This window comes from Oncorhynchus nerka, linkage group LG15, assembly GCF_034236695.1.
Source record: "Oncorhynchus nerka isolate Pitt River linkage group LG15, Oner_Uvic_2.0, whole genome shotgun sequence".
In the NCBI taxonomy this organism is placed as follows: domain Eukaryota; kingdom Metazoa; phylum Chordata; class Actinopteri; order Salmoniformes; family Salmonidae; genus Oncorhynchus; species Oncorhynchus nerka.
In genome coordinates, this window is record NC_088410.1 from 69,677,181 (window position 1) to 69,701,345 (window position 24,165).

The window sequence follows — 24,165 nt, forward strand, 5'->3', positions numbered from 1 at the left end:
CAAAGAGACAGAGTTTGAAGGTAGGCCTTAAAATACATTCACAGGTATACCTCCAACTGACTCAAATGATGTCAATTAGCCTATCAGAAGCTTCTAAAGCCATGACATCATTTTCGGGAATTTTTCAAGTTGTTTAAAGACACAATCAACTTAATGTATGTAAACTTCTGACCCACTGGAATTGTGATACAGTGAATTATATGTGAAATAATCTGTATGTAAACAATTGTTGTAAAAATGACTTTCTCTACCATAAGCTGCCTTCAACGTCATTTTAGAGAATTTAGCAGTACGTTCAACCGGTCTCTTAACTGCAGACCACGTATAACCACGCCGCGACTGCGTAGCCATTTTGTGGTGAAAAATGTATTCTTATCGGCTGGACCTGGCTCCCCAGTGGATGAGCCTATGCCCAACAAGGCCCACTCATGGCTGCACCCCTGCCCAGTCATGTGAAATCCATATGAATTTATTCCAAATGACTGATTTCCTTCTATTAACTGTAACGCAGTAAAATATTTGAAAATGTTGCATGAAGCATTTATATTTTTGTAATAGGGCAGCAGCCTCTAAGGTGCAGAGTAGAGTACTGGTTGGTATCCAGCTTGTGCTACAGAATCCTACTCATTAGGCTACTCTACGTGCTTAATTTACATCCCCTTTGCTTTGAGCCGACTTTGCTGTAGGCCTCCAGCTCATGCCCTGGAGGCAGCCCGGTTTCAAATCCAATGCAATCAACACTAACACGGTTCCCTTAATTGCCCAGGCATTAATCAAATCCCATCATTAATTTCCTCGCTTCCTTTTTCAATTTAATGTATGGAAAATATCATATGTAACAACATTCAGGTAACCTGAGTTAAATTAGCTAATTACCAAGGTCAATGTTTTTATTTTAAAAGTAACTCAAGTAACTATTTCAATACTCTTTCCACCCCTGCTAGGAGAGCAGTGGAAGTTGATAAAAAAATATATAATAATCTTGATTGATAAAACCAATGGGTTTTATAGATAGAAAATCCATTTTACAAACCAGGTTTCCATCCAACCTTTTTATGCGAGTAAAGTGCATGTCTGATAAAAAAAAATCATGACAGGCCTGATGGAAACAAAATATATGTTGTTAAACTTTCCACGTGACAAATCAAAATACGCTAAACAAGGTGGGATCTTTTTATGTTGGTAAAATGAATTATGCTCCATTCCTGCCATTATTGAAAGAGATCGTTGATACCTCACATCTCAAAATAGGGCTACTTAATGTTAGATCCCTCACTTCAAAGGCAGTTATAGTCAATGAACTAATCACTGATCACAATCTCGGCGTGATTGGCCTGACAAATATGGCTTAAGCCTGATGAATTGACTGTGTTAAATGAGGCCTCACCTCCTGGTTACACTAGTGACCATATCCCCCGTGCATCCCGCAAAAAAAAAAAAAAACTTTTTGTCCTTTGAGTTTCTAGTCATGAAATCTATGCAGCCTACTCAATCACTTTTTATAGCTACTGTTTACAAGCCTCCTGGGCCATATACAGCGTTCCTCACTGAGTTCCCTGAATTCCTATCGGACCTTGTAGTCATAGCAGATAATATTCACATTTTTGGTGATTTTAATATTCACATGGAAAAGTCCATAGACCCACTCCAAAAGGCTTTCGGAGCCATCATCAACTCAGTGGGTTTTGTCCAACATGTCTCTGGACCTACTCACTGTCACAGTCATACTCTGGACCTAGTTTTGTCCCATAGAATAAATGTTGTGGATCTTAATGTTTTTCCTCATTATCCTGGACTATCGGACCACCATTTTATTACGTTTGCAATCACAACAAATAATCTGCTCAGGCCCCAACCAAGGAACATCAAAAGTCGTGCTATAAATTCTCAGACAACACAAAGATTCCTTGATGCCCTTCCAGATTCCCTCTGCCTACCCAAGGACTTCAGAGGACAAAAATCAGTTAACCACCTAACTGAGGAACTCAATTTAACCTTGCGCAATACCCTAGATGCAGTTGCACCCCTAAAAACTAAAAACATTTGTCATAAGAAACTAGCTCCCTGGTATACAGAAAATACCCGAGCTCTGAAGCAAGCTTCCAGAAAATTGGAACGGAAATGGCGCCACACCAAACTGGAAGTCTTCCGACTAGCTTGGAAAGACAGTACTGTGCAGTATCGAAGAGCCCTTACTGCTGCTACACCAAACTGGAAGTCTTCCGACTAGCTTGGAAAGACAGTACCGGGGAGTATCGAAGAGCCCTCACTGCTGATCGATCATCCTATTTTTCCAACTTAATTGAGCAAAATAGCAACAATCCAACATTTATTTTTTATACTGTCGCAAAGCTAACTAAAAAGCAGCATTCCCCAAGTGAGGATGGCTTTCACTTCAGCAGTAATAAATTCATGAACTTCTTTGAGGAAAAGATCATGATCATTAGAAAGCAAATTACGGACTCCTCTTTAAATCTGCATCAGTTTGTTATATCTGGAGTACTTCTCTTGTCTTATCCGGTGTCCTGTGTGAATTTAAGTATGCTCTCTCTAATTCTCTCTTTCTTTCTCTCTCTCGGAGGACCTGAGCCCTAGGACCATGCCTCAGGACTACCTGGCATGATGACTCCTTGCTGTCCCCAGTCCACCTGGCCGTGCTGCTACTCCAGTTTCAACTGTTTTGCCTGCTGCTATGGAACCCTGACCTATTCCCCGGACGTGCTACCTGTCCCAGACCTGCTGTTTTCAACTCTCTAGAGACAGCAGCAGTGGTAGAGATACTCTGAGGTGCTGACTTGCTGCATCCTCGACAACTACTGTGATTATTATTATTTGACCATGCTGGTCATTTATGAACATTTGAACGTCTTGGCCATGTTCTGTTATAATCTCCACCCGGCACAGCCAGAAGAGGACTGGCCCACCCCTCATAGCCTGGTTCCTCTCTAGGTTTCTTCCTAAATTTTGGCCTTTCTAGGGAGTTTTTCCTAGCCACCGTGCTTCTACACCTGCATTGCTTGCTGTTTGGGGTTTTAGGCTGGGTTTCTGTACAGCACAATATAAGCTGACGTAAGAAGGTATATATATATAAATAAATTTGATTTGAATTATGCGATAAATGTCAGTGGAAACGCTTATATGTGCAAATATTGCTATAATAACCATCATATCAAAGTAAACTTGGAGTCACTCGACTACATGTTGTGTGACACTCCCATTACAACTTGTCTTGAATGTATGCAGTTTATTAGGCTACAGATGAAATAAGTTATGATGAAAGTATAAATATCAAGGGTCTCATTCTGGTGACATGATCATCGATGCTTGCTGCCTTTTAACAAATAATAATCATCTAGCTCTTTTGCCAATAATAATCTCATCATGTATGTAGGCCAGGGTTACCCAACTCCCCAACTTGTTGTATCCCCAGACAAACTCACCTGATTCAACTCATTGAGGGCTTGATGATTAGTTGACACGTTGAATCAGGTGTGCTTGTCCGGGGCTACAACAAAGATGTGTGCTGTTGGGGGTACTTAAGGACTTGACTTGGGAAACACTGATGTAGGCTATACCCGCAAGGTGTTGGCTAGAGCGTACATGCCAGCCAATACCAGGATGTGAGCTACATAACTCAACATTTCTTGTGATAAAACCATAGTAGAGTTGAACATGCAATGGAAACCCACTTAACTTGTATTTGTTATTCTGTACATGGGAATTTAACCTCAAAAGGTATTTGTATGTGCACTACGTCATCACACACAGCCTTTTATCTGTAACAAGTCAGTTTGATAAACTCATCTCTGGTGGGAAAATGCATACTGTTTTCATGCAGATTTTAGAATATTCACATTAAAATCTGTTCCCAATTGAATGGAAACCTAGCTACAGACAGAAAAATGGATAAGGCTTTTATACATTTCAAAATGGCCTCCTATGGGTTCAAGGTCCAATAACAATGGGAATACAATTTTTTAAAATTGTGATTGCTGAATGAGTTTCCTTCCCTCAGTCATGACTTGTGACACTATAACTGAAATGAGCTTGAGTGAGCCTAAATTAGCAAATATTTAGGGTATACATTATTTGTTTTACACCCTATAAAATATATTGAATGCCATTACATTGCTGGTGCTGGTACTCGACTGATATTCGACTGGCATTACAACACTGACACACTCTGACTAAAATTGGTACTTCTAATCATATTGAGAAGAATAGGGGGCGCCCCAGACCAAGTTATTGTCAATGTCTGGGACCAATCAATGGGCCTAAAATGTTGCTTAAAAACAATGACAATGTTTCTTTCTGATCAAAAGTAAATTCTCATTCAAGGTAATGAATTTCGCCTTTCTCATGTTATTTGATAATGACTCTTTGGATATGCATACACCCACAGAGTTTATTTGTCACAATACCGAAAAACTAAACGGCTACTCTGACGCTCTTCGACTCCACTCGGACAAACTCGGGCTTAGAAAGTTGGCGTGCTCCCTCCCAGTCCGCCGGTTGCTCGGAGCTCGCGGTTATGCGCGTCTAGCGTCGGATGATTACGCGAGGGCGGTGCCAAGTAGGAGATAAGCGACGACGAGAACCTCACCGGTAGTTGCATCCTTTGCTTTAACCATTTATAAGCACCTTGTTTAGCTACCGTTAGCCGTTTATACCAACCAGCTCACAAACAATTTCTGTTTTTTTTTTGTATGTCACGAATTCCATTCATATCTGTCAAGAATTCGAAACGGAAAATAAACCACATTATGGAGACGGAGATACACGTGCCTGTGGGGTCGCCGGTAATTCGAAAATTCCCGATTTTCGTGGAGGAACATAACGTAACCGATGGGGCAATGAAGCTGGTAAAGCAGCTTCGGCCAGCGTGGGACATAAACCATGTCAAGACCAAGGTAAGTTCGACATCTCTCCACTGAATGATGCGCCAACGCCATGGCCCATCATCACTAGCTAGCTAAAGTTAGCATAACTATCAGACCAGTCCAGGGGCCTTGATATAGTCCTCGTCCCGTGCATACATTTAAAACATTTATTTCGTGCATCACACTGGCTTTTCTTGCATTTAGTTACTTCGTTTGTAGTTATTCAAGCTGAGTTCTAAGCTAGTGGTGTTAGCATTTAACTAGCTGTCAGTCACTACGCCGTTCTTGGAGACTTAAGTCGAATCAACAACGAATGTTCATGTCTGTATTCTGTGCTCCATGGATACGTTGACAAAAAGGTCATATGTCTCCCTTCGTGTGGTTTTCCGGCAGACTAGACGCTTTGTTGCGTATTGCTGCCTTTCACAGTTTGGAAAGTGCATTACACATTTGTTCACAAAAAGAAATTGCACCGCCGTCTAACTGTATATACTATACTACCAGTCAAAAGTTGACACACCTACTCATTCAAGGGTTTTACTTTAGTTTGACATTTTTTAAAAATATGGTAGACTAATAGAGAAGACATCAACTATGAAATAACACACATGGAATCATATAGTAACCAAAAAAGTGTTAAACAAATCAAAAAATATTTTATTTTTGCCTTGATGACAGCTTTGCACAATCTTGGCGTTCTCTCAACCAGCTTCATGAGGTAGTCACCTGGATTGCATTTAAAGTAGCAGGTGTGCCTTGTTAAAAGTTCATTTGTGGTATTTATTTCCTTAATGTGTTTGAGCCAATCAGTTGTGTTGTGACAAGGTAGATGAAGTATACAGAAGATCGCCCTATTCGGTAAAAGACCAAGTCCATATTATGGCAAGAACGGCACAAATAAGCAAAGAGAATCGACAGTCCATCATTACCTTAAGACACGAAGGTCAGTAAATCCGGAACATTTCAAGAACTTGAAACATTTCTTCTAGTGCAATCTCAAAACTGTCAAGCGCTATGATTAAACTGGCTGTCATATGAGGACCGCCACAGGAAAGGAAAACTCAGTTACCTCTGCTGCAGAGGATAAATTCATTAGTTACCATCCTCAGAAATTGCAGCCCAAATAAATGCTTCAGAGTTCAAGTAACAGACACATCTCAACATCAACTGTTCAGAGGAGACTGCGTGAATCAGGCCTTCATGGTCGAATTGGTGCAAATAAACCACTAAAAGGACACCAATAAGAAGAAGATACTTGCTTTGTGCCAAGAAACTGCCGCCCCAGGGTAGCCTACTTACCTAAATATCTGGCTGAGCGGTGGTAGGCAGAAGCAGGCGCGTAAACATTAATTCAAACAGCACTTTCATGCGTTTTTGCCAGCAGCTCTTCGTTGTGCGTCAAGCACTGCGCTGTTTATGACTTCAAACCTATCAACTCCCAGATGAGATGAGGCTGGTGTGACCGAAGAGAAATGGCTGGCTAGTTAGCGCGCGCTAGTAGCATTTCAAACTTCACTCGCTCTGAGCCTTGGGGTGGTTGTTTCCCTTGCTCTGCATGGGTAACGCTTCGATGTGGTGGCTGTTGTCGTTGTGTTGCTGGTTCGAGCCCAGGGAGGAGCGAGGAGAGGGACGGAAGCTATACTGTTACACTGGCAATACTAAAGTGCCTATAAGAACATCCAATAGTCAAAGGTTAATGAAATACAAATGGTATAGAGGGAAATAGTCCTATAATAACTACAACCTAAAACTTCTTACCTGGGAATATTGAAAACTCATGTTAAAAGGAACCATATGTTCTGAGCAAGGAACTGCTTTCTTACATAGCACATATTGCACTTTTACGTTCTTCTCCAACACTTTGTTTTTCCATTATTTAAACCAAATTGAACATGTTTCATTATCTACTTGAGGCTAAATTGATTTTATTGATGTATTATATTAAGTTAAAATAAGTGTTAATTCAGTATTGTTGTAATTGTCATTATTACAAATATATGTATTTTTTTTAATTGGACGATTAATCGGTATCAGCTTTTTGGTCCTCCAATAATCGGTATCGGTTTCGGCGTTGAAAAATCATAATCGGTCGCCCTCTAATAAGAACATCTAATAGTCAAAGGTTAATGAAATACAAATGGTATAGAGGGAAATAGTCCTATAATTTCTATAACTACAACCTAAAACTTCTTACCTGGGAATATTGAAGACTCATGTTAAAAGGAACCACCAGCTTTCATATGTTCTCATGTTCTGAGCAAGGAACTGAAACGTTAGCTTTCTTACATAGCATATATTGCACTTTTACTTCTCCAACACTTTGTTTTTGCATTATGGGGCAGCAGGGTAGCCTAGTGGTTAGTGTTGAACTAGTAACCGGAAGGTTGCAAGTTCAAACCCCCGAGCTACCAAGGTACAAATCTGTCGTTCTGCCCCTGAACAGGCAGTTAACCCGCTGTTCCTAGGCCGTCATTGAAAATAAGAATTTGTTCTTCACTGACTTGCCTATTTTTTTTAAATAAACCAAATTGAACATGTTTCATTATTTACTTGAGGCTAAATTGATTTTATTGATATTAAGTTAAAATAAGTGTTCATTCAGTATCGTTGTAATTGTCATTATTATAAATAAATATCGGCCAATTAATCGGTATCGGCTTTATTGGTCCTCCAATAATCGGTATCTGCGCTGAAAAATCATAATCGGTCGAACCTCTACTCTGAACCAATTACATAAATTTGGGGACATGTCGAAAAGCATTAAACATTTTTGCTATTTTACCTGAAATGCAGAAGGTCCTCTACTCGGACAATTAATCCACACATAAAATGGTCAACCGAATCGTTTCTAGTCATCTTTCCTCCTTCCAGGTTTTTTCTTCTTTGAACTTATATGGTGATTGGCATCTAAACTTTCATAGTATTACCACGACGACCGACAACACAGTTCGTCTTTCAATCACCCACGTGGGTATAACCAATTTATGAGATTCACGTGGGTATCTGCTTCCATAAACTAATGAGGAGATGGGAGAGGCAGGACTTGCACCGCGATCTGCGTCACTAATAGAACTGACTTCTATTTTAGCCCTTGGCAACGCAGACGCTCGTTGACGCAATAATTTAATAATATAGATTCCAAAATGTCTTTTGCACGATCGCGCACAGGACGCGAGCGGTGTAGTCAGGGTATAACACTCAACCTCACCCCAGTTATCACTCCTTTCAGTGGCGCTCTACTCCGGAGATCAAAGCAGGACACCACTTTTGTCCAGAGACTCGAAACGAATAGCACCCTCTCCCTCTGAGCAGCAGACACACCTCTGGGTACTTTGACTGAATTGACAGACCCCAACTTGTTCTTCACCCAGCCTGATACCACAAACAAATCAGCCAAAAGGCATGGATCCACTTTCTCTGTGAATCGTATTCCCACTGGGCCAGAGTCGTCTCAGGCATTTTCCTGATCATTTGGGTGGCTTGGAAGCCTTCACCTCACCTGACGACGTAGGTTCTTTCTCCTCATTTTTGTCAGGATCAATTTCAAGTTCACTCTGTCGACTGGCCAGGGTCTTCTGGTGCGTAAAATGCATTTTTCTCTCCTGTACTTGATCCAAAGGAGAAAGTACTCTGCTTATATTTCAGTCAGTTCGGGTTTGGACCTCTTTTTTTTGGACCTTTTTGCCTCACTTCTACTTGCCATCCACCCATTACCTTGCCTGGTCCTCGGATATGACTTCTATCTCCGTTTGGGACTTCAGGAAACTTAGTATTGAGTCGCCCACTGATGCCATGCTTGCTCATCCAGACGTCGTTCCAGAACAACTCCATCTGAGTGAAGCATCATTCATACCTTTACCTTTCAAGATGTGGCATATTTTAAGAACATGTTTGAAGGACACAGTTAAGTTATAGCTGGGGTTGATGGCTACTGATGGGTTGTTATAAACATTGCTTTTAGAACTGAACAGATTCCAAATGAAACGAGACTCAGATGCTCATTAAATCTTGATTAGCAGCATAGCAAAATGATCATTCAAATTTTTTTGTTTTCACCACAAAACTTCTTCGAGACTTCAGTCAAATAGTTTGATTGGACAAGATGTCACATCTAAATGGACGAATGTGAAAACTGTATTTTCAGGAGAGCACAAAGTGGTTGTATCAAATGGTTCTGGCCCCACTGATTGAGGGAGCTCCTTCGATATCAGAGACATGCTCACAAACGATTTATCAGACATTGACACTTACACACGTTATTCACAACATATCAAGGAAGATATCTGTGCAAAAATATTTCAATTTAATTCAGTTGATCAAAATGTCATGATTATAAAGTGAACACCAGAGTGAACAGTCAAAAGCTCCTATCTCATTTGCATTCCCCACTGCCTCAATAGCTTCACGTAAGTACAGACACTTTGTAAGCTGTCCTCTCAGATAAGATGGACAGTGTAGTGGCAAAACAGTGTGCGTTTCCAGACTATTTCAGTACCCTGTGAGTCACCATTGTCAGATAACCACATCATATCCCCATCCTTAATTGCCTCACTTCTGATCCCCGACAAACACCTAACTTTGGCTTCACGCACACACCCACATAAGACACAACTCAACCCCAGCTACACTCGCATACCCACATAAGACACAACTCACCCCCAGCTACACACTCACACACCCACATAAGACACAACTCAGCCCCAGCTACACACTCACACACCCACATAAGACACAACTCACCCCCAGCTACACACTCACACACCCACATAAGACACAACTCAGCCCCAGCTACACACTCACACACCCACATAAGACACAACTCAGCCCCAGCTACACACTCACACAGCCACATAAGACACAACTCACCCCCAGCTATACTCACACACCCACATAAGACACAACTCACCCCCAGCTACACACTCACACCCACATAAGACACAACTCACCCCCAGCTACACACTCACACCCACATAAGACACAACTCAGCCCCAGCTACACTCACACACCCACATAAGACACAACTCACCCCCAGCTACACACTCACACACCCACATAAGACACAACTCACCCCCAGCTACACTCACACCCACATAAGACACAACTCACCCCCAGCTACACACTCACACACCCACATAAGACACAACTCAGCCCCAGCTACACACTCACACACCCACATAAGACACAACTCAGCCCCAGCTACACTCACACACCCACATAAGACACAACTCACCCCCAGCTACACACTCACACACCCACATAAGACACAACTCACCCCCAGCTACACTCACACACCCACATAAGACACAACTCACCCCCATCTACACTCACACACCCACATAAGACACAACTCACCCCCAGCTACACACACAACTCAGCCCCAGCTACACTCACACACCCACATAAGACACAACTCAGCCCCAGCTACATTCACACACCCACATAAGACACAACTCACCCCCAGCTACACTCACACACCCACATAAGACACAACTCACCCCCAGCTACACTCACACACCCACATAAGACACAACTCACCCCCAGCTACACTCACACACCCACATAAGACACAACTCACCCCCAGCTACACTCACACACCCACATAAGACACAACTCATCTCCATACCAACTGGAGACAGACAGTACAGACAGTTGTGGCTGCTTTGTGGGATGTATTGTTGTCTCTACCTTCTTGCCCTTTGCTGTTGTCAGCCCAATAATGTTTATACCATGTTGTGCTGCTGCAATGTGTTGCTACCATGTTGTGTTGTTGCCTTGCTATGTTGTTGTCTTAGGTCTCTATGTACTGATGTGTGTTTTGTACTATATTTTTGATCCCCGTCCCCGCAGGAGGCGTTTTGCCTTTTGGTAGGCGTCATTGTAAATCAGAATTTATTCTTAACTGACTTTCCTAGTTAAATAAATATACCTAGGCCTATTTCTGACACTGGGTGATGTCTTCCACGTATAGGGTTCCTGTCGGGGAAAGGGGAAATGCATTATTCACTGGCACTAAGCAGTAGGTAGGCCTGCTATCGGGTGACTCTTGTATCTTGTCAGCTGTTTTATGGCAATGTGTTTGTGACGTATGATGATGACACTAATGGTACATGACACACTGGTTTCTTTCGGGCCGTGAAGAGCAGGGATTATAAACCCAAAATTACCGACACTGTTTACTCAGGTCATTTTCAGTGATTTTTGCTGCACAACATTCCTGTAGATTGTTCGAAAACCATCATTCGGTCAACAGTAATGGCGTATGCATTATGTTGATTCCTGCTATGAAAGTATCTCTGTCCCTGTTTGGCTGTGGGCTGCTGACTCTCATTCCCCCTTCTCACTCTGTGCATGGCGGAGGGAGAGATGCATTCTGAGAAGCAGGACTGTTGCTAAAAATGCTATTGCGGGGGAAAATGCAGTGTTATTGTTTACTCCAATTGGTGGTAGGGTTTGTGGGGAATAATAAAGGTTTATTCTAAAAAAAAATACGTGTGTATATACGCGTGTATATAGATATAGATATATGGGGGATTGGAGATGACGCAGACAATTACATTGATGGAAGCAACAATCTTTCCGCTATACTAAGCTGATCCACACCTTTAAAAAATGCTTTCAAAGCAACTACAGTTGTTCTGGAAAGTTTTTGTAAGACATTTGCCTACATTTACTGATTACTCAATTAGACTACATGGCTAGCAACAATGTCATATTTAGAGTTAGCAATCTAGCTAAGGGTTTTGAGTTCCCACTTCCTCAGGTGGTGAGTAATGTAGCCTACAGGTCAATAAGCACAAAGATGTTATCAAATTCTCTGAAGAGCTAAAAAATACATCTGATCATTCTGGATCCTATTTTGACAGGTTGCACATCAAAATATCAATAATGCATTTCCTGGATATGTTGGCTTACTTTTTTAATCATCGGCTACCATCTCAATTGTCTGACTTGGCACTGGCACAAAAAAAGAAATGTAGCGCCCTGCTGCTAATGTAAAGTAACTATCCATTTAAGAAATGTTTCATCGTTGTGTTATCGAGCAAAATAGTTACCTTTATCGCGATATGACTTTTTGTCCATATCACCCAACTCTAGCTCCCCCCACAAAAAATACGATCAATTATTTGTCGCTGATTTATGGTTGTCGTGAAAAATGTGTCAATTTACTGGGATGTGGATTTGTGGCCATATCGCCCAGCTCTAGGGCCTTGCTAGTGAGACTAACTTCCCACTCTTGCCTAGTGCTGACAAACTTAGACATGTCTAACTCCAGTCATCCTGTGTTTGGTACATTGAGGCCAGAATGTGACTGTCTCTCAGCTGTGTGTGTGTGTGTGGCTTAATCTGGGTTTGCCCCCCGGCTGCCCTGTGACTGAGAACGTGATACTGTTGACCTCCCAACACAGCTTTTCTCAATGGGAGCCAGCCAAACAGGCTTTGTCCCCCTGCCTTTGTCCCTGTAACCCACACAGCCTAATACAGCCCCCACCAGGCATGGGTATGTGCGAGAGATGGAGGACAAACTGAGCGAGAGTGGGAGGACAGACTGAGTGGTAGACTTATATGGATGGAGAGCTGGGAGAACGTGTGAGAAACTAGTTGGATAGAAGTGAAGGTTGGGGGGGTTACTGGATCTGAACTGACTGAGCCACCTGGACAGGATTTGGAAGGGGTCGGGGGGGCTTTCTGTTACTGTAAATATCTAGTGTCCAGTCCCAAACATCCTGCCCTCTGTCCCTACAAACACCAGAACCTACCAACACCCCAGTCACATCCCATTCCCATCACCTTTGACCTGCTTATTATCACACATGAATGCCATGTGGCCTTCTGCCAATTCTGATGTGTGTGTGTGCAAGAGATACTTCGTATATTTTGCGTGTTTGACTGTCTATGGCCTCATGAATGGCTAGAAACGGAGAGAAGGGTTCAGTCTCAACAGAGAAGATCAATGCTCTGGAGAAGGTTTTTTAATTTGTAGCCACAATAAAGTGATGGCCTACTAAGATATGCAGACGTTCTGTTCTCATTCAAAGAACACGTCACTTAAAACAGAATGTTGGTTAATAATTATCCCAGTTGTGTTGGAGCTTATTGCCTGTGATACGTGGAGACACCCATTGTGTTCTGGGTCTGTGTAGACTGTCACGGGATAAAGCAGTCCAAAGCGGTATACGTGTGTGTGGTCATAACATGGTGCCGGTGTGCCCAGCTCTCTGGTCAACCATGCTAGGAATGCCAGCTATGTAGGGGTGGGCGGCCAGAGAGCGGGCCAGTGTGGATGGGGCTAGTCGCTCTGCAATCTCTAGCTTTGGGGATGGATATCTGCCCACTGTAAAATCACTAGTCCAGATTTTCCCCATTCCAGAGAGCATGAATATGGTAAGTTATTAGCCATTGGGTGGATCTCAATGGTCAGAAAGGAGATGGGGAAAGAAAGCCACATGTAACTAAAGACTACACATGCAGACCATGACTTCCTGTGTGTTACTTTCTCCCCCAACAGTAGTCATTGAATGAAGTGGCTGGCAATGCAAACAGCTTCCTTGTCTGGGTGCCGTTAAACAAGTAGCCTAGCTGGAAAGTCCTTGCCCTTTGGCCCAGTTGTCCAGCTTCAGTATAGACATAACCCAGAATACTGTACCTATCTCAGCTCATAAGATAAGCTAGTCAGACCTTCTAGGAAATGACTGTTGTGACTCCCTCAACCTTCTCATGGTCATCTAGGCCTATGCTTCCTGATATGACTCCTGGCAAGGACAGGCTTGTGCCTCAACTGACCTAGTGACAGTTAACTAGAGTAGACTCGACTAAACTATACCTTCACTGGTGGGGAAGGGGGATACCTAGTCAGTGTCTTCCCCATTTAACCCAACCCTCTGAATCAGAGAGGTGTGGGGGGGGCTGCCTTAATGGACATCCACGTCATCAGCGCCCGGGGAACAGTGGGTTAACTGCCTTGCTCAGGGACAGACTTTAACCTTGTCAGCTCGGAGATTCGATCCAGCAACCTTTTGGTTACTGGCCCAACACCCCTACCCGCCAGGCTACCTGATGCATTTTTGCTGTATTAATCTCCCTCCCTCCCTTTCTCAGCTCTTCACTGATGGGACCACTAATAAGCTGGTGGGTTGTTATGTGGATGCCAGTCCAGAGGACGTGGTTCTGGTGCGTGTGTATGGGAACAAGACGGAGCTGATCGTCGACCGAGACAACGAGCTCAAGAGCTTCCAGGTGCACCACACACGTTCTCAAGAGCTTCCTGGTTCGCAAACACACACACACACCATTTACAGTTCACACATTTGACACTTCAGAGCGTTTCACTATCAAACTAAGGGCATCTATACTGGTAGCCAAGTTCAACTCCCTGTGCGTGGACCCATATGCAGGCTACTTCCTGGTGTGTCTTATGAGGTCATCAGTGTCTAATCCTTTGCATGTCTTTCCAGGTTCTACATGCTAACGGCTGTGCGCCGCGCCTATACTGCACCTTCCAGAATGGCCTCTGCTACGAGTTCATGCAGGGGGACGCCCTCGGAACACAGGACGTCAGGGACCCGATCTTACTCAGGTGAGGACATTTTACTAGAAAACCATCTTCAAGCTGATCCTGGTATCTGTCTAGTCTGCAGGGAAAGCCTGGTTTGATGTGTAAATATACAAGCTCCTAGCATAGCTGACTGCTAATGAGTCCAGGGGGACTGCGACTCTAGGCAGTCCTAAGCCCTGTTGGCTGCACCATGGAACTACAATAAGAACTGTGTAGAGTAAACACCATTTAAAAGGTCAAAAAACAGTCAAGTAAACTACTTTTTCATTGATCAGAACAGGATGCAGGACACAAACCTATTTTTGGGGGATAGGAGTCATTCCGTAATGATTGTCTATTTCATCATACTTGTAGAATGATGTATCGTGTGTTTGTGTGTCCTCAGGCTAATATCCAGGGAGATGGCTCGTATCCATGCAATCCACGCACATAACGGCTGCATCCCCAAACCCAACCTGTGGATCAAGATGAGGAAATATTTCTCTCTGGTCGCCACCGAGTTCACAGAGCAAGCCTCCAACGCCAGGTAAGAGGAACCTGAACACAATACTCTGTACCAGTTAATCTGAACACAAACACACACTTTGGCCCCCTCTTACTCAAGAAGGTATTTTCTTAAAACAGTTTACTGTTCATATATGTGCTGGCCAGCTGTCTCCCAGTCCTGTCCTCAATGCCTGGGTCTGCTATTAAGTCCTCTATACATACTCCTATATAAGTGCGATCATAACAACAGGGTAGAGGTGGATTATGGAGGCGGAGGTATGCACTGGGATAACCGATGTTTGCATACCACTTATCAGCCTGCCTAGAATGCCTGGGTAATGTAGCGAGCTAATGCGTCATTCAGCCAGCCTGCCTGCACTGTACAAACACACACACACATGTAGACTCAACAAGTGTGCCCCAGCCAGCACTGTCAGAGGAGGCTTCTGTCTTCTTGTGGGTGGGTACTGGCTGCTGCTCTACCCAGCCAACAGCAGAGATCTGGGCAGGCAGGGAGAAGAGAGCTGGGTGAGGCTCTGGGGACTTGGCCACTCAGTTGGCGAGAGGTGGCCTAGGTAGATGGTCCTCGGTGGTGATAGGCCATGGGGAGGTAGGTTACTGCTAGTATTGAGCAGTCCAGCCAGTAGTTGCTGTACTACTAGTGGAAGAAGGTTAGAGGTGGCAGGCCCTGGACAGAGGGGTGAGTTGGTCAATCTTCTGGATGAACGCTTCAAGCCCATTACCACACAGGACAGTGTCCGTTTCCCCTCAGCACTGCTCCACTGGGCACTCTGACTCTACACAGTACACACACACGCACTCCGTGTCTGATTTTAAACATTATCCTTTTAAGATAAAGACTAGCAATAAACCAACTTACTCCCCACTTCCTCCTGCCGTCTCTCCCTTCCTACCGTCTCTCCCTTCCTGCCCCCCCCATCTCTCCAGGATCCAGCAGGAGGTGCCCAGCCAGGCAGTGTTGGAGCAGGAGATGGTGTGGATGAAGGAGCACTTGTCTCAGCTGGGCTCTCCTGTGGTGCTCTGTCACAACGACCTGCTCTGCAAGAATATCATCCACAACAGCAAAGAAGGTGAGATATGTCATCAGTTTAGAACATCATCCTCAACAGCAAAGAGGGTGAGATATGTCATCAGTTTAGAACATCATCCTCAACAGCAAAGAAGGTGAGATATGTCATCAGTTTAGAACATCATCCTCAACAGCAAAGAAGGTGAGATATGTCATCAGTTTAGAACATCATCCTCAACAGCAAAGAGGGTGAGATATGTCATCAGTTTAGAACATCATCCTCAACAGCAAAGAAGGTGAGATATGTCATCAGTTTAGAACATCATCCTCAACAGCAAAGAGGGTGAGATATGTCATCAGTTTAGAACATCATCCTCAACAGCAAAGAAGGTGAGATATGTCATCAGTTTAGAACATCATCCTCAACAGCAAAGAAGGTGAGATATGTTATCAGTTTAGAACATCATCCTCAACAGCAAAGAGGGTGAGATATGTCATCAGTTTAGAACATCATCCTCAACAGCAAAGAGGGTGAGATATGTCATCAGTTTAGAATATCATCCTCATCATCCTCAACAGCAAAGAGGGTGAGATATGTCATCAGTTTAGAATATCATCCTCATCATCCTCAACAGCAAAGAGGGTGAGATATGTCATCAGTTTAGAATATCATCCTCATCATCCACAACAGCAAAGAAGATGAGATATGTCATCAGTTTAGAACATCATCCTCAACAGCAAAGAGGATGAGAGATGTCATCAGTTTAGAACATCACCCAGGTGATCATCCACAAACTCGCATCATCCACTTAATTATAACATCCAAATGTTACTGATTCCAACCTCTCCATTTTCTCCAGGCCATGTCCGGTTCATAGACTATGAATACTCTAGTTACAACTATCAGGCCTTTGACATCGGGAACCACTTCAACGAGTTTGCTGGTAAGAGGAGATACATGGGCTGTATCTTAGTCATGACGTGTGTGTGTGTATATGTATGTAATGTGTGTGTGAACCTGTGTGTTTACAGGTATGAGTGAGCTGGACTATGGGCTGTATCCTAGCCGTGAGATGCAGCTGGAGTGGCTGCGTGTGTATCTGCAGGCGTACAAACTGTCCACTAAGAAAGGAGAGGAGGTCAGCGACAGAGAGCTGGAGAGACTCTACATACAGGTCAACAAGTTTGCTCTGGTGAGGAACACACACTCTCTCCATCAGATGACTTGGTAGATGCTGGGCTGAAACTTTGATTAGTTTGACCCTGTCTAACCTTTGACCTCTCTGTAGGCATCACACTTCTTCTGGGGCTTCTGGGCACTCATCCAGGCCAAGTACTCCTCCATCGATTTTGACTTCCTGGGGTAAGTGTGTTTGTGTGTAATGGTCTCCTGTGAAGTGATGTTAAAAGCTGTTGGTCTGCCTGTCTGTCTGCCTGTGGTGCATGTGAGTGAAAGGGATCATTTAATGTGAATGACAGACTGAAAGATGAACCCTGCAGCACGGTCAAGCTCTGGTACAACACAGTTTCCAATACACAGTTTCTACAAACACAGTTTCTACAAACACACACGCAGAGAAAGCTGACCAGTAGAGAAAGCGGGGAGAGGGCCTGTGAAAAGGAAAATGGCGTAGAGAGTGAGAGCGGTCTCGTCTTGGGCCTGCAGAGGTGAAACTGACCCTGGTGGTTTGAGTGTCTGCAACCCAATCAGTCCTGCAGTGACGACAGAACTGTCCCCTCCGGTCACCTGTATGAATGACATATTGCTCTTGACAGTTTAACAACCAGTCAATTGGAGCTGTCTGGGCTATTGTTATGGCTGCTATTGGATACTTGGTGCTCTCATTAAGTCAAAATGGAACTCTCTTCCGCTCTCTTTCAACACTTCCTTTCCCTATCTCTTCCCTCCCCATCTCCTGCAGGTATGCTGTGCTGCGCTTCAACCAATACTTCAAGACCAAACCTGCAGTGATGGCTCTACAGATCCCAGAATGAGAGGAGAAGAAGAGAGGGACCCCATCACTGGCACTGACCAGAGGAGCAGACACACTTTGAGCAGGAGAGGGCTGTGCTGGGGGATGAGGGACAAAAGTTGGGGTTGAGCATTATTAATGGGGTCGAGGGGTGGGGTAAATAACATTTAGAGGGCCGAGTGTGGATGGACCACAACATTTTTTCCAAACTCGGTCCCTGGCAGCAAGCGCAAATACTATTTAATTCCTCTTCAACTCTGTCCACCTCTGTCTCACCAGTCAAGCTCATCAAGATTCCCCAAAACAGCCAGGGGTGGTCTGTGTGTAAATGTGTCTTTATTTATTTATTCTGTGAAGAATTGATTGACCTACTGACGTAAGATTCATTCCCCAGGCAGACGGGTAGCTGAAACACTAGCTGAGTCCGGGAGCATTTGGTGCCAACATGGAGAACAGTGTGCAGACAGTTCTGTATTTATGGGCTCTGAGTTTTCCCTGTGGTTGTGTTCAAGGCGTGTAGTGTAGGAGAGAGGGGCTAGCCACGGCAAGACAGTGATATGGTCGTTTACTAATGTCTGTGACAGCAGAGCTGCCTCTGTGGCCAGGAGCAGCTTTGTGTCACTGGTGCTAGACTTTAAACCAGGGCCCTGTTCTCCCTCTGCCTCTTTTCCACCACTTTAGCTTTTATAGTTATGGTGACTCACTCTGTTAAACTTTGCACTCTGACTACTCTGAAAATCACAACCTCAATCACCCCTGCCTTCCCCAGTATCTGACCCCTCTTCCTCTCCCTTTCTCTCACCTCCCTCTGCCCTTTTACACTTCCTCCTCTCTCGACTCTCTTGATTGGCTGAGGTGGTGGAGGGACTTTTGCCTGAAGTGCACATATTCACTGTAACATCCCAACCTCCATCCATTCAGTCATAACTTCCCTAAAAAGGAGCCAGAATCTTATACAATAGGTTATTGCGTAAACTGTCAGAGCCAGTGCTTCAAAGGGTGTGGAATCACTAACCCCAATGTTGTTCTGAAGCTTATCAGGATGTGAGTGAGGTGGCCAAGGACAAGACAGCAGGGTAAAGTCCACACTGAGCCAGCAACCACTTCCTTCTCTGACTGACATCATGATCTTTGGAGGAACTCTTAACACCTTCCTTTATCCCGGTCCCCCCTCCCTTCCTCTCAGATCAGAAGATCAACATGTAAGGGGAAGTAGAGGAGAGCCGTATTAGGATATCATAAGCCTGTCCTGTGATCCCTGGCTGTCTCCTGTTACTGACAGGGTTAATAATTCACCAATATAGGAGGCTGCCAACTCTATGAAGGTGTTGAAGAGAAGGACTGTTGTGATGAGTCACTAGCCATGCTTGCCAGGCCTCTTAGTTCCCCTAGCACACTCCAAAATGTGTTGCCTGGCTACACGGTGAGACTGATGAGCAGCCTCTTGGCTCTCAGGAGAGCTTGCCTTTTTGTCCCTTGTCACTAGCTGTACGGGCAGGGAGGGTCGATGCCATTTTCACCAACTCTTGTCCTGGAGAGCTACAGTCTAGACACATGATTCAACTAATCATCATTATCCTGGTTAATTTAATCATGTGTGTTAGTGCTGGGCTGGAACAAACCTGCACACCCTGTAACTGTCCAGGACCAGGGTTTTTGACTACTGGAATAGTGTTAAGCAGAGCATCTGCAACATAGCAGTAGATTGATGCAACAAATGGAAATGACTCATACTTGATGTAGGATTGTGTCTATTCTATACAGTACATTTCTATCTACAACATTCCAAACCATTTATGTCATTGAGTCAGCGGAATTGGTTGAGAGAATCTTGTAGTGTTTCCTAAATGGATGGTCAAGGCCCTCTTGTATACATTTTTAAAGGCCGTTATGGACAGAGACGACACTTTGAAAGGCTTCAGGTGAGTCACAGCTCACCACCAACTGTTCTATGTCGGCCCAGGGTTGAACTAACAGGTGACCAAGTGCAATGAATTCCTGTTTATCGTAGATGTACATATGTGAATGTGTTTCCTTTGAGTTGACTGTAAAATTTCAGTGAGACTAACTGTATTCCTGTTAGGGTGCATCTCAATCATCTTAGAGTGGATTCCTTTCCTTCATCTACACTAATAGGAAACAATTAGATGGATGACAAATGAATCCACCATATTGCTTTCATCCTGTTTTCAGACGTGTGGTGCTGAAGGAGAAAAGAGGGAGACACTAGATGGAGACTGACCATAAGAGTATGAGGGAGACACTAGATGGAGACTGACCATAAGAGTATGAGGGAGACACTAGATGGAGACAAGGTGGTCGAATGTCAAGATGTTCTATGCACCAAAGCACTCCTGGTGGTCTGTGGTTACATTCAACTAAACTAGTCAGACACTAGATTGCCAAGCTACAACAAACAGAAGTGGCAACATAGGTTAATGGTTGAGATTTGTGATTAGAAAGCAACAGCCTACTTCATGCTAGCATGGCCAGATAGATGACTGTAAATGTCTGCTTCCTGAATGCACAACCAAAAATGACCCTGGGTTTCATGGAAATGCACCCCAATAATTGAAGTGGTAGACCAACTACGGCAGGCTAGGGCTGCTTTCCTCTTCTTAAATATGCCCTTAACTCCCTTCACCAAATGTAAACGATTATGCTTATTGCTACTACTAGTCTTTTTAGAAACTCCCTCCAGCCTAACACCTATCCAATCCTCTCAGATCTTTGAGGGCAAGCCAGCAGGAGCGGGTTCAAGAATCGCAGTGCCCGTAGGTCTACTAGTAAAATCTATAAAGTAGCGTTTTTATACACTACTACAGCACATGCCTTCACTGGACAAACGTTGAAAGAGCTTTTGAATGTGTCCTAGAAGACTTTACATTTGAAGTAAAGGAAGTAAGTTCCCCATTTAGAAAAATAGCCATTAATACACATGTAGGAAGTTAAATGTGCACTAATGTGGGACTTGATTTTATTCTTTCAACATAACCCTGTGGATATGTGCTGACTGGAAGGGTTACATCCTGACGGTGGTAATTGTAGACTAGAGATGTGTTGAAGGGTGTATTCATGTTTTCATTTTACGTTTTCTATATACACATACCAAAATGGTTAGCTTCATAAGGCTTGCAGTTCATTTGCAAATAACTTAAACACTACAGAAAACTAGATTCTACTTTCTCCATAATTTCTTTTTTGACTGTTGAATTTTAGGTGAGTGTAGGGAGTCAGCGGTTGTAAATACTAAGAAATACTGTGAATCTGACTGTACAGTGATCCTCCACACTTGAGTGCTGGGGAGAGTAACATTGGTCAGTAAATATTTCCATTAAACGTTGAACTATTTGTTGTGTGAGTGACAGAACACCAACCTTGAAGGTGTAATAGGTTTTGGCTTCACTAGTTTCCTGCGACCTGTCTGGCCCTGGGAATACCACCAAGGGGCTCCACTACTGAAGATGTCCTCTAAAACACATCCTAATACACTGCTCTGATGACATTGCATTTCTATAGGAGTTGACTTCCATGCATTTGGTCAGTAATATATCATGATTTATGACCGTGTATTTGCCTTCTAGTTTCACTATAGGCCCGGCTGATAAGCAACTGTTTATGTAAGGTCCTAAATATCGTTACCATAATGAGGACTGGGGGTGGAAATTCACCTTGGTAACCTCAGTCAGTATGGTAAGAACTCATTATTGGACTCCTGTGGGGATATAGGAGCACGTGATTGCAGCTGAACACACAGAAAAGATAACAACCAAATTTATTATTTTCCAAAAAACAAAATCACAACTTAGAAAACATACAGAAAAGGTACACCTTTAAATTACACAGGCTCTTATAAACAAAATAAAATCTATCTATATTTACAACAGCAGGGGTGACAACAGGTGACAGTTCTCTTCTGGGTTTCTGTCATAATTAGATAAACATGTTTCTCTGATACAGTCTCTATACAGTGCCATCCCCTTGGCTCTGGGTTGAAGTTGTCCTTAACGTTATAGGCAAAGTTGTCAAACTGACCGTAGATCAGTGGCCACTTCATCCTGCTCACCAAATGCTTTACAACAGTGTAACAGCAACTAACCACAGGCCTGCCTCAGTTAACAATACGATTACACCACAAATCTGACCTCTCTTCTGTCCAGTACATTGTGATGAAGGCTGGATTCCTATTCTGTTTTTGATAACATGGGTTGAAAAGCTTCATTTCACCTGTCCAGTTCTTTCAGGTCAGCGCAGATGGAGACGAAGCGGCATTAAGCCTATTGAGATGGAGAACTGTTGTGTCAAGGCAAACTGCAGTACATGGACAGAGCAACAGATGTGGTCAAGACAAGAGGCCAGGGTGTCAGAATACACAGACAAAGGGTTCAGGCCAACCTTTGCGTTCAATACCCACACACACACACTCAAAGAAACACACATTTTACAGAACATTTGTATAACATTCTGTGACAAGTACATTGTAAACCCGCGTTCAAAATAAATTGATTGAAAGACATTATGCACACATCACATACAGCTTGTACACAACTAGAGAACAGAGAAGGATGAGATCAATCTAGAATAAGGGCTTGGAGGGAGATTCCTTAGACATTTCTCCTCATTACACTAGATGTCACTGCTGATCAACTACTATCGCAAGTGCAAAAAACTGAAACACTGGGTGCATCCTGATAGTCTAAAGTGGCTTCCTTTACTCCACCTGCACTGATGTGAAAGAAACTCTCGCACAAGGAATCCCCCATATTGCCTTGTCCTGTTTTGTTGTCAGTGCATATGAAGGAGAGGATATAAGGAGACAAGTTGAAACTTTAGACTACTTTGGTGCAGCCTGAGTCTGGAAAGGAGATGAGGGTTCAGTGAAAGTGCATCTCATTACCTATGCTATTAATGGGGGTTATTCAACCTCTGTCATCTGTAAATATTGGTAATAAAAAATGTTTTAAATAATCTTACTTTCTAGCGATCGGGATATTTCATGGTGCTGTGCCCATCCCAAACAGCAGAGGGCAGCACACTCCGTCAGAATCAAAATCAGATTATTATTTTTTTACCTTTATTTTACTAGGCAAGTCAGTTAAGAACAAATTCTTATTTTCAATGACGGCCTAGGAACAGTGAGTTAACTGCCTGTTCAGGGGCAGAACGACAGATTTGTACCTTGTCGGCTCGGGGATTTGAACTTGCAACCTTTCGGTTACTAGTCCAACGCTCTAACCACTAGGCTACACTGCCGCGTCGTTAGGGAGAGATCAGATGTTTCATACCCTGGCCCTAATATTTTTAAGGATATGTTCTAGAAATAATAGATGTGTGTTTAGGGGAAACATCTATGTCAATGCCTGTTGGTGACAGTAATGAACCCCAAGTCTAATCCAGTGTATCTCAACTCATTCCACATTGTGAATGTACCTTTATTACGAGCAACATGGACAGACCAATCTATGATTCATGACCAATGATCTTTTAGATTCAGCTGTCAGACACCTTTAACGTCGTAACAAACAACTGTCTCCTACTAACCCTAACATGTCATGGGCTCTGCTGACATGGTCATATCACATGGCTAAGATATAACCGTTGAACTCTGACACACTTGATGTGGACCGAGATCCCCTTCATCACACACACACCTTTTCATTCAGTTGTCTACACACACACTCCTTTCTCTCTGTCCCTCCCTCCCTCCCTGCCAGTCAGTGAGGAGAACTAGCTCTCCCTTACTCCTTTATCCCTATTAAAAACTCTCCCTCTCTCTCTCCCTCCCACTCAGTCAGTCAGCGAGGAGAACTAGCTCTCCCTTACTCCTTTATCCCTATTAAAACTCTCCCTTCCTCTCTCCCACTCAGTCAGTCAGTGAGGAGAACTAGCTCTCCCTTATTCCTTTATCCCTATTAAAAACTCTCCCTTCCTCTCTCCCACTCAGTCAGTCAGTGAGGAGAACTAGCTTTCCCTTACTCCTTTATCCCTATTAAAAACTCTCCCTTCCTCTCTCCCGCTCAGTCAGTCAGTGAGGAGAACTAGCTCTCCCTTACTCCTTTATCCCTATTAAAAACACTCCCTTCCTCTCTCCCACTCAGTCAGTCAGTGAGGAGAACTAGCTCTCCCTTACTCCTTTATCCCTATTAAAAACTCTCCCTTCCTCTCTCCCACTCAGTCAGTCAGTGAGGAGAACTAGCTCTCCCTTACTCCTTTATCCCTATTAAAAACTCTCCCTTCCTCTCT

At 43.6% G+C, this 24,165-nt stretch overlaps 1 protein-coding gene across 2 annotated transcripts; it reads left to right on the forward strand.

Moving 5' to 3' along the window:
• Nucleotides 1–4,537: 4,537 nt before the first annotated feature.
• LOC115143239 (ethanolamine kinase 1-like) lies at nucleotides 4,538–21,273 on the forward strand. 2 transcript variants are annotated; one of them, XM_065001857.1, is made up of 10 exons: nucleotides 4,538–4,605; nucleotides 4,737–4,910; nucleotides 13,977–14,114; nucleotides 14,333–14,454; nucleotides 14,819–14,959; nucleotides 15,868–16,010; nucleotides 16,810–16,893; nucleotides 16,982–17,142; nucleotides 17,239–17,312; nucleotides 17,872–21,273. In XM_065001857.1, exons 2-10 carry the CDS (start codon nucleotides 4,764–4,766, stop codon nucleotides 17,942–17,944), a joined length of 1,083 nt encoding a protein of 360 aa, XP_064857929.1. In that variant the 5' UTR covers nucleotides 4,538–4,605; nucleotides 4,737–4,763; the 3' UTR covers nucleotides 17,945–21,273. The 2 variants fall into 2 exon arrangements, with proteins under 2 accessions (XP_064857929.1, XP_064857928.1); XM_065001856.1 differs by having other exon boundaries at nucleotides 4,542–4,910.
• The last annotated feature ends 2,892 nt before the right edge of the window (nucleotides 21,274–24,165 follow it).